Source organism: Rhinatrema bivittatum, chromosome 16 (genome assembly GCF_901001135.1).
Source record: "Rhinatrema bivittatum chromosome 16, aRhiBiv1.1, whole genome shotgun sequence".
Lineage (NCBI taxonomy): Eukaryota > Metazoa > Chordata > Amphibia > Gymnophiona > Rhinatrematidae > Rhinatrema > Rhinatrema bivittatum.
This window is the reverse complement of record NC_042630.1, coordinates 24422133-24433264: the sequence shown is the minus strand read 5'-3', so window position 1 is coordinate 24433264 and position 11132 is coordinate 24422133. Positions and strand designations below refer to the sequence as shown.

The following is an 11132-nucleotide window of genomic DNA, read 5'->3' as shown; positions in this document are numbered from 1 at the left end:
GAAGTGCTCGGCTCACAGCTGTGAGGGCGCGCGACGCCATATTCTGAGCATTTTTTTTTTTTTATCGAAGCGATTCCTGAAAGAGAAAAGAAAGATGGAGCTTCCATATGTGCTCTGGCTCTGCTAGGTACTACCAGGTAGAGACCAGGGACTCCGGAAACTAGGGCTACAACCAGCCAATGACAGTGAAGGTGTCTGAGCCGGGTTATACTCAGCCATGTACCGTTGAGCCCTTAGGAAGGGGCACTGCCAGCTGTGTCCCAGCAGGTGAAACTGGATTTATATTAATAAAATTACGTAAGCAGGGCCTCGAGCCACCTCCTGCACATGGTAACGTACAGTATATGGGTTGCTAATACTAATAGGGTGCTGCCCCAAAGTCTGCATAGCGGGGGGAATCCTTTGCTTGAGCACAGTGCTCTTCCTTCAAGACTCTTTTGGCCAGTTCCTCTCAAACAGCACAAAGCCCCTGCTCTCCCAGGAAATGTGTAGGGAATAGGAGAAAGGATGGGATATTAGAGCAGGGCTTCCCAAACCTCTTCTGGGCACCCCACAGCCAGTCAGTTTGGTAGGGTGTCCACAATGAATAGCATGCGATGAGTATGCATATCATGGAAGCTCATGATATCCTGAAAATGCGACTGGCTGTGGGGTGTCCAGGACAGATTTGGGAAGTCCTAGAGTATACAGAATAAAGCAGAGGCACTCTGCTCCCTAATCCAGCCCTTCCCCTCTATAGGGAACAAAAGGAGGTGTGGGATGAGGCTGGAATAGGCAAGAATTTAGTTTTGTCTGTATATTTACATTTATAATTGATAGTCACTTCTGCATTTGGTGGGGGTTTTTGTGTGTTCTGTGTCTGTTACCAGCATGTGGTATTCTGTTAAAGTGTATTTTCTGTGTAGTACCTGAAAAGCTGAATATAAATAAATAAAATAGTCCAGCTTGTTCACTTTTTCCAATAGAGCTGTATTGCTAATAAGAATGTTACCATACTGAGTCAGAGCAAGGGTCCATCTAACCCAGCATCCTGTTTTCAATAGTGGCCAATCCAGGTTACAAGTACCTGGCAAGTATACAAACATTAAATAATTACATGCTTTTAAAGCCAGTAACAAGTAGTGGTTATTCCCTAAATCAATGTTTCCAGCCCTCTTCTGGAGGCTCATCTGACCAGTAGTGTTTTCTGAATTGCTACAATGAATATGCATGAGATAGATTTGCATATATTGAAGACCCAGGGTATACAAATCAATCTCATGCATATTCATTATGGATATCTTGAAAACCCAACTGGTTAATGTGCCTCCAGGAGAGGGTTGGGAAACACTCCCCTAATAGTTTATGGACTTTTGCTCCAGGAACTTCTCCAAACCTTTTTTAAACCCAGCTACACTAACGGGCAGATACAGTAAAAATCACGGGAGAGCGGGCGAGCTCCCAGGCCACTCTCCTGTGCGTGCAATTCAGTAACTTAATTTATTTACATTAGGGCCTGCGGTGAAAGGCACTAGGACCATTAGCACGTCCCTAGCGCCTCTTTTTTTTACAGGAACAGCGGCTGTCAGCGAGTTTGACAGCCGACGCTCAATTTTGCCGGCGTCGGTTCTCAAACCCGCTGACAGCCACGGGTTTGGAAACCGGATGCCGGCAAAATTGAGCGTTTGGTTTTCAAGCTGTGGGCCCATTTTACTTTTTTTTTTTTTACTTTTTAACTTTTTTTTAACTTTTGGGACTTCTGACTTAATATCGCCATGATATTAAGTCGGAGGGTGCACAGAAAAGCAGTTTTTACAGCTTTTCTGTGCACTTCCCCGGCGCCGGCAGAAATTAACGCCTACCTTTGGGTAGGCGCTAATTTCTTAAAGTAAAATGTGCGGCTTGGCTGCACATTTTACTTACTGTATCGCGCGGGAATGACTAATAGGGCCATCAACATGCATTTGCATGTTGCGAGCGCTATTAGTCTCGGGGGGGGGGGGGGGGGGGGGTTGGACCCGCGTTTTCGATGTGCTATTACCCCTTACTGAATAAGGGGTAAAGCTAGCACGTCGAAAATGCATGTCCAAATGCCAGTTAACTGTACTGTATCGGCCTGTAACTGCCTTTAGCACATCCTCTGGCAATGAATTCCAGAGCTTAATTGTGCATTGAGTGAAAAATAAATTTTTCCGATGTGCTACTTGCTAATTTCATGGAATGCCCCCTAGTACTTGTATTAACTGAAAAAGTAAATAACCAATTCACATTTATCCATTGTAGACCTCTCATGATTTTATAGGCCTCTATCATTTCCCCCCTTAGCCCTCTCCTCCCTAAGCTGAACAGCCGTAAACTCTTTAGCTTGTCCTCCTAGGGTAGCTGTTCCATCCCCTTTATCATTTTGGTTGCCCTTCTCTGTACCTTTTTCAGTGAAACTATATCTTTTTGGAGATGCGACGACCAGAATTAAACACAGAATTCAAGGTACGGTCTCATCATGGAGCGATACAGAGGCATTATGACATTCTCCATTTTATTCACTATTCCCTTCCGAATAATTCCTAACATTCTGTTTCCTTTTTTGCAATCTACCTCCAAAAATCACAGATGACACATCAGACACCGTACAAAGCAGGGAGGGTATGAATAAATAAATAGATAATATCCACTGTTTACAAAAGAATGCCCCTGAAGCAAACAGCTTTATTCCAGAGCTATATAATCAAAGTTCAATGAAGGATTGCCCAGTGTCATAGGAAAATTATCTCTCCCAGTCCCCAACATGAGTTGTGTTTCGCTGTAAAAAGCTTTATCAAGGGGAGAGCAACCAACTAGATAAGTTCCACTCTGACATGATTTCTGAAATGTGTTTGTAATATGGGTCTGTATGTATATGTATGTGTATACCGATATTCAGCAATGCCATCACGTCGGTTTACATATAACAATTTTAACTAAAAAATGGATACAATGTAATATAACAAATGAGGGGGAAAAATGGGATATGTATTACAAAATATAATTATCAAATATGTTAAAAATCAATGAAAGATTGAGGGTTGAGAAGAGGGAGAAACAAGAGAGGGATGGGAAAGAGTGTAGTGATTGATAAAATAGAAGGAAGGGGGATGGGAAAAAGGGGAGTAAAGGGGAAGGTATAATTGAAAGTGATAGAGGGATTATTGATCTTAAGACATTGTAAATGCTTTATTGAAAAGCCAAATTTTTTCTTGAAAGTTTTAGTAGCTTCTTCAAGTCTTATTTCTGTGGGTAACGTATTCCATAAAGCTGGTCCTGCAATGGAAAAATGGCGGGTGAAGTCATTCTTCAGGGTGTATTTACTGTGGATCTCCTACCATTGATGATTTCCCCAGTTAGTGGAAGTTCTAGCATTCTCATGTGTCTGTATGGAATCTTTCTCTTTCCAAAGGCTGAGGAATAAAAGTAAACTTCTTGCACTCCTACAAACTGTATAACTGAGTTAGTCTGGCTTATTAAAGTCAGACAAGATCAAACAATATGATTAACTTCCCATTAAAAGACTGGAAAATATTAATTTGGAGAAAATGAGATGCCAGAAGTTGTACTGTGATTTCAATAGCAAGTACACCTGTAAATATTAGAGGGAAGATGACAAGAAGAATTTGAATTCATATTTTAATAACGGGGAAAAAAGAGACTATCTGTGGAGAAAGAATATGTAGATATTTATTTGAATTTCTTCAAAATACTATTGAATTCAAAGCAATCTTTAGCTTGAAGCAAAAACTGTTTTTGTTGTAATGGCCAAATATCTATGGGACAGCCCCACAACCGTCTGACTCACCCCAGGATGCCGTTAAGTGTTACAGCAGTGGAGACACTGTCATGCTGTTCCCACTGTGCCTTCCTCCTCTAGGCACGTGTGCTGGCATGCTAAGTTTATTGAACCCACGGCGGGAAGAGAGTTGAGTCACTGCCTGATGAAATCAGCTGGGTATTTAAATCTAACACTTGCTCCCAACCAGCACCTCAGCAACAGATCCTCCTGCCGTGCTTTTGCCTGCAATGTGTGTTGCTCTAGTTCCTGTCTTATTGGTTCCTGCTTCTGCCCTGCGCATCCCTATTCCTGCCAGTCTGCTCTGTGATCCTGTCCTGCCTTCTACTAGTCCTTGCCTGCCTTGTCCGGTCCTGCGCCAACCCCTGCCTTGTCTCTGGCAGTGTTCCATTCCTTGACGTCTACCTTGTCTCGGTCCTGCCTGTCTGTTGTGTCCTGTTCGTCTTCTGCCTGACTTCTGGCTCTGACCTCTGCCTTTGATCTGCCTTTGCTTCTTGATTGCCAGCCTGGACCTTAACATTACCTGATTGCCGCCTGCCCCTATCTGAGCCTAGACCTTGATGTTGCCTAATTGCCACCTGCCCTGACCTTGGCCTGGACCTCACCTTCACTTATTCACGACCTACCCCAACCTTGGCCCACTTCCAGTCTGCACCTGACTGCTCCCTTGCAGGACCCCTGCCTAAGCCCTACCAGCTCCTGGAACCCAAGAGCTCAATGTACACAGAAGCCCAGTCTTCATCCCTGTTGAGCATGTCTACCAACTGTCGGCTTGGGTCTAGTGAGTTCTCCTGCCAAGTAGCATCTACTACGCCACAGCCAAAGGTTCACAAACCAATCCAGGCAATAAGGTTTAGAATGTTATCACCAATAGAAATATTCAACTTTTGCACAAGATTGAGAACGGAGCAGAAATATTTGTTAAGCAATTTTGTTTGATGAGGAAAAAGCAAAATTGCTTAACAAATATTTCTGTTCGTGTTCACTGTGGAAGGACCTGGAACAGGACCACATAAAACAAACACAAATAAGACTGGAAGTGAAGTAAACCGATTTTCAGAACAGTGTATTCTTGAGCTAACTAAACTTAAAGTAGATAAGGCGATGGGGCCGGATGGGATACATCAGAGGGTACTAAGGGATCTTAGAGATATCCTGGCAGCTCTGCTGGCTGAACTTTTCAATGCTTCTTTAGAGTGTAAGAATATATATTCTTAACCTTCACCTTTGAGTCTCAGAATGCCACTTTTCCTTTTAAGAACATAAGAACATGCCATACTGGGTCAGACCAAGGGTCCATCAAGCCCAGCATCCTGTTTCCAACAGTGGCCAATCCAGGCCATAAGAACTTGGCAAGTACCCAAAAACTAAGTCTATTCCATGTTACCGTTGCTAGTAATAGCGATGGTTATTATCTAAGTCAACGTAATTAATAGCAGGTAATGGACTTCTCCTCCAAGAACTTATCCAATCCTTTTTTAAACACAGCTATACTAACTGCACTAACCACATCTTCTGGCAACAAATTCCAGAGTTTAATTGTGCGTTGAGTGAAAAAGAACTTTCTCCGATTAGTTTTAAATGTGCCCCATGCTAACTTCATGGTGTGCCCCCTAGTCTTTCTATTATCTGAAAGAGTAAAAAATCGATTCACATCTACCTGTTCTAGACCTCTCATGATTTTAAGCACCTCTATCATATCCCCCCTCAACTGTCTCTTCTCCACATAACTTTAAAAAGTCTTATCCTGCCATTGTACCATATTTACTATTTCATCTTCCTTTTGAATTTTTGTATTCCTGACTATTTTCCCAGCTTCTCTTAACTTTTCCAGATATTGTCACCTGTCTTCCTCTTTCTGCGATCTCTGAGTTTATGAATGCTAACCTTTTTTCCCTTATCTTTTCAGCTACTTCTTTAGAAAACCATAATGGCCTCTTTTTTTTCTCTTCTCTTTATTAACATTCCTAACAAAAAAATATCTCCTTTTACTTTTGCCCACTGCCCTTCTCTTATTTATTTTTTTTTAATTGTTTGTATTCCACCAGTCCACAAATCTTGGTGGATCACAACAGGACATACACAGTCTTAAGTGCAAAGTACAGACAGATATAAATAAGGGCAAAAATAGACTAACAATGCAGACTGACATAATAAATAGACTAACAATGCAATTATAATAAATGACAGCACCACAACAACAATATCAAAGAGAAAAAAACCCAAACTAAGAGCAGACCTTTTACGTGGACTTCTCTGAATTGTGGTAGTTACCATGCGAGGACTCTTCCTTTGTTTCATTTTGGCTATGGTTTCCTCTTAATCAATTCAGAGGCTTCCGGAGTACTTTACAATTATTTTTTTTAGATTTTGCCATCCAACTAACAATTCCTTGAGGTACTCTTCCATTTTTTTTAAACTCTTCATTTTATATTTTTCAGCATACAAGCAGCAAACAGCAATATAAATAATTACAGACTTCCAGAAGAAGGAATTACAAATTCAATTACATTGCAAAATATTGCAAAATTGATGGTAGATGTCCCAGATTGTGTCATACTTAAAGGTCTCCCCTTTAAGATCATAATTTGGCTTCTGAGGATCAGACACAGTGCGTCCTTGATTACATCAATAATCCATCCTGGGATTGGATTTTCAAAATGTAGCAGTGGTGAAATGCACAGCTAATAATTGCCCCATCAGAGTGCTGTACTTTACTGGGACCATGGATCTGTTCCCCCTTGCACTAACTGAAGATGTGAGGTATATGGGGAAGCCTAGAATATTAGCTATTTCCTGTGCAACCTGTGATCAGAAGAATTGTACAGCCTGTAAGCATGTAAGTACCCACATCCCCTCCAACGGGTGGGATCAGCATCTGGACAAATCCAGGCATAAAAAGCAGGTATTGGATAGGTCCTGCATTAACCATTAACTTGACCCTCTTGATAGAGAGGTGAAAAGCTGATGTCCAAATATGCTTCCAGGCTTTGGTGTCTAGATCAAGGTCTACATCAAAATTCCAAGCATCTATGATTGACTCCGGGGTATGTATTATATATAACATAGAAATGACGGCAGAAAAAGACTAAACGGCCCATCCAGTCTGCCCAGCAAGCTCCCATTCTTATCAGTTTCCCCACACATCAGTTTCACAGACCGACAAGGTCAGGGCCCTTGTTGGTTACTGTTTGAGTCCAATTACCCGCCACCCCCTTCTGTTGAAGCAGAGAGTAATGATAGAGTTGCATCAAAAGTGAAGTATCAGGCTTATTGGTTAAGCATAGTAACCGCTGCATCAAGCAAGTTACCCCCATGCTTATTTGTTTTCCCAGACTGTACAGTTCAGTGTCCTTCTTGGCTGTCTGAATGTAACTCCTCTTTTCCACATTCCCCTTGCCGTTGGAGCAGAGAGCAATGTTGGATTGCATTAACCATGTGGATAAGGGTAGTAACCACCATTACAGCAAGCTATCCCCGTGCCTCTTTTCATTCATTCCCATCCTCTAGCCTTTAGGGATCCACAGTGTTTATCCCATGCCCCTTTGAAATCCTTCACAGTTTTGGTCTTCACTTCCTCCGGAACGGCATTCCAGGCATCCACCACCCCCTCCATGATGAAATATTTCCTGACATTGGTTCTAAGTCTTCCTCCCTGGAGTTTCAAATCATGACCCCTAGTTCTACTGATTTCTTTCCAACAGAAAAGGTTTGTTGTTGACCATGGATCATTAAAATCTTTCACGTATCTAAGAACATAAGAAATTGCCATGCTGGGTCAGACCAAGGGTCCATCAAGCCCAGCATCCTGTTTCCAACAGAGGCCAAAACCAGGCCACAAGAACCTGGCAATTACCCAAACACTAAGAAGATCCCATGCTTCTGATGCAATTAATAGCAGTGGCTAATCCCTAAGTAAAATTGATTAATAGCCATTAATGGACTTCTCCTCCAAGAGAAGGTCTGTATCTTATCACCCCATCTCCTCCTCTCCTCCAGGGTATACATATATTGTATTTAACTGCCAGTATGCCTTTGTAGAAAATTGTGATGTTTTTAGAAACAGCACCTGAAGCTATCAGAAAAGGCTATTGCATGCAGCGATCAAAGTGGTTTGGTTAAGCCACAGCCTGTCTCAGCCGCAAACGACATGCGAGGGAAGCTGGATCAAGCTCATACTCTTCACAGAGCTCCCGAACGAACATAAAACCATCGTCCTCGATCTCGGAGTTGTGCAATGAAAATCAGGCCCTTATTCCTCCGCTCTTTAAACATAGGGGGAAAAGGTGCACTCGGCCAGGGTAGCATTTTAAAATATGGGGAGCAAAATTTCCAATTTGTTCCCTAAAGATTTCAACAGTTTATTTATTTATTTAGTGCTTTTATATACCGACATTCATGATACAGATCATATCATATCGGTTTACATGGAACATAGGGGAAATAACATTAACATAACCAAGAATAAACGAAAGTTACAATATAAAAGGGGTACTCAAACTGGGAATAAGAGGAGCCAATGGCAGAGGAATTCTGAACTAAACCATATATGTACCATATAACTAAACCATATATGAACCATGTATGAACAACTTCAAAAAGAAATTAAAAACATGGTTATTCAACCAAGCCTACCCAGAATAAAAGCTATCCCTCCGTGCTAAAGTAGACCACAATACCTTACTCCTTTCCTCATCTTGAGGAACTATATTTTGTTATACTCCCTTTCCTCATCTTGAGGAACCACGTTTTGTTATTCTATCTCTTCTCGCCTACCTTTCACTATCCCCTCTCCCAGTTGACTTCCCTGTTATAATGTAATTTCCAAGCTTAACCTGTTTAATGTAAACCGACATGATGTCCACAACTAATGCCGGTATATAAAAATGTTTAAATAAATAAAATAAATATCAATACAACAATATTTACAAAAGCGGTAGAGGGGATGCGATGACTAGAGGGCCTTGGAGTGAGCCTGTAGCTGGGGAGGTCCCAGATTAAGGGAAGGCTTGTTGGAATAGCCAAGTCTTCACTTTTTTTCTGAAAGTCAATAGACAGGGTTCTTGTCTAAGGTCAGAGGGCATAGCATTCCAACAGTTGCCTCCTTATGTGTAACGTGTGTGCCAGGAAAGGACTTGGCCCTATAAATAGGACATGAGTGAGGCGAGGTTGCAGGCAGGAAAGGGAAAAACTGCCAAATTCACCACTTCAGCCTGCTCTTTTTCTAATGGTAGCCAGGAAGTATCTGAGATAGGAAGCCATGCCTTCAGGCTCACTAATCTATTAGCCCAATAATAACATTGAAGGTTTAAAAGGGCCATGTCTCCCTGGATTGTTGGTAGCCATAGTCCAAACATTTTTATCCTAGATTTCTTCTACAAAAACACTGGTTGGGAATACGCTGAAAAAAGTATAAACGTTTTGGGAGCAAATTCATTTTGAGAAGGTTAATCTAACATCCTGTTTTAGCTTAGCAATCAAAGGGCTAAACTTTTTTTTTTTTTTATAGAGATCTTTAAACTCTCTGGAAATGAAAACAAGATATTTAAACCACTCCCTTAGCACCTTCAATTTGGAGAAACAATTTGGTAAGTGACTTTAAAGCCCACTGAGAATATTTCAGATTTATCTAAATTAACTTTGTCGCTCCAAAGAGCCCCATATATGGTAATTAAACCCAATAATTCTAGTTCTGAAAAACATGTCAATTAAATGCTGTCATAGTAGATTTCTTTAGTGCGCTCCCTCCAAGAACAAGAACCAACAAGAGGGGAAACTATTTTAGACCTAGTCCTTATGGAACACAGGATTCAGTGCAAGAGATAAGTGTTGGAGCCATGTGGCAATAGAGATCACAACATTATCAAATTTGACTTAATAACTGGAGGGAGAGCACTAAAGAAATCTACTACGACAGCATTTAGGAGTAGATTTCCAAAAAATACGGGCCGCGTCCATGTGCGTGTGCTAACCGGCGCGCACACATGGATGCACAATTTTATAACGTGCGTGCTGGCACATGCATGTTATAAAACTCCAGGTCGGCGCACGCAAGGGGGTATAATTTAGCAAGTTCGCACGGCAACACATCGGGAACTTCCCAACCCCCCTATCGTAGCTCCCTCCCCCCCCCCCCCATTTTTTTAACTCGCGTTTTGCTCCTGCAAAGGAGCGGGAGCAAGCTGTGCATGCCGGCACGCAGCTGTACCGGGTGCCTCTAGCCCCACCCTCCCCCCGGTCTGAACAGCCCCCTTTTGAGGCTCCAGCACTTACACATGACCTGGGGTTTACGCGCGTGGCTGGGCCAGTTTGAGGCCTGGCCACGTGCGTAAATCCCAGGATTTATGCACGCCGGGGTTTTAAAATCCGGCCTTTAACTTTCAAAAAGGTGACTGATAAAATGAGGAAAATGGTTAGGAAAAAACTGAAAAGGTTAAGAGTTTAGCTCAGGCATGGATGTTGTTTAAAAATACCATCTTGGAAGCCCAGACCAGATGAATTCCATGCATTAGAAAAGGCTAAATAACTAGCATGGTTAAAAGATGAGCTGAGAGAGGCTATGATATCTAAAAGAACATCTTTCAAGAAATGGAAAAGTGATCCGAATGAAGAAAAGAGGAAATGGCATAAACACTGGCAACCCAGATGCAAAGCATTGATAAGGAAGGCAAAGAGAGAATTTGCCGTGGAAGCAAAAACTCTTCATCAAAACTTTTTCAGATACATTCAAGGTCAAAAGCCTGCGAGGAAGTCAGTTGGACCATTAGAAGATCAAGGGATAAAAGGGGCACTTAGGAATGACAGTTCTTCAATTCTTCCATCCCTCAGACTTCAGTTCTCCATGTCTCCTCATCTGCCACCTGTTCTGCTCCTTGCCTTCCTGCCCTGCCTTTCCCTTTGGACAGATACTTGGTATTGACGACTGCCTGCCTCCTGGACCTTCCTGAATGCCGCCTGTCACTGAGCACTGCCTGCCCCCCTAGACATTACTGAATGCCACCTGCCACTGACCCCAGCCTGCATCTGGATTCACCTGTACCACATCTACTCCAGCCCAGCAACCTCAATGGACCTTCTGACCATCAGCAAAGGCTTCACCTAAGACGTGCCAGCCCCGGTACTCTAAAGCTCAACCCTAGGGGAATGTGGGCTGATAAAGACGAAGCGCCAGTTTTGCCTCTGCCTCATCTGACTCTGCCTGCTCATGGCGGGGACCTGCAGGGCTCTCCCAGCAGGTTGTGCCAACTCCATCTCGGTCCAAGGGTCCATGAGTTCAGCACTTTGAGCTGCTTAGGGGTAAGAAATTTCCCTTGACCTTGCATCCAGATGATGT

The 11132-nt window shown here is 42.5% G+C and overlaps 1 protein-coding gene across 2 annotated transcripts in view; it reads left to right on the top strand.

The window, feature by feature from the left end:
- The first annotated feature begins 6 nt into the window (after window positions 1–6).
- Window positions 7–11132, top strand: part of CHRNB2 (cholinergic receptor nicotinic beta 2 subunit) — a 44776-nt gene continuing 33650 nt past the window's right edge. The window contains exons 1-2 of one of the 2 annotated variants that reach the window (XM_029580286.1): window positions 7–267; window positions 9309–9387. In XM_029580286.1, coding sequence (XP_029436146.1) covers window positions 9330–9387 — 58 coding nt within the window. In that variant the 5' untranslated portion in view covers window positions 7–267; window positions 9309–9329. The remainder of the gene's footprint in view (window positions 268–9308; window positions 9388–11132) is intronic. The other variant, XM_029580285.1, reaches the window with a different exon arrangement.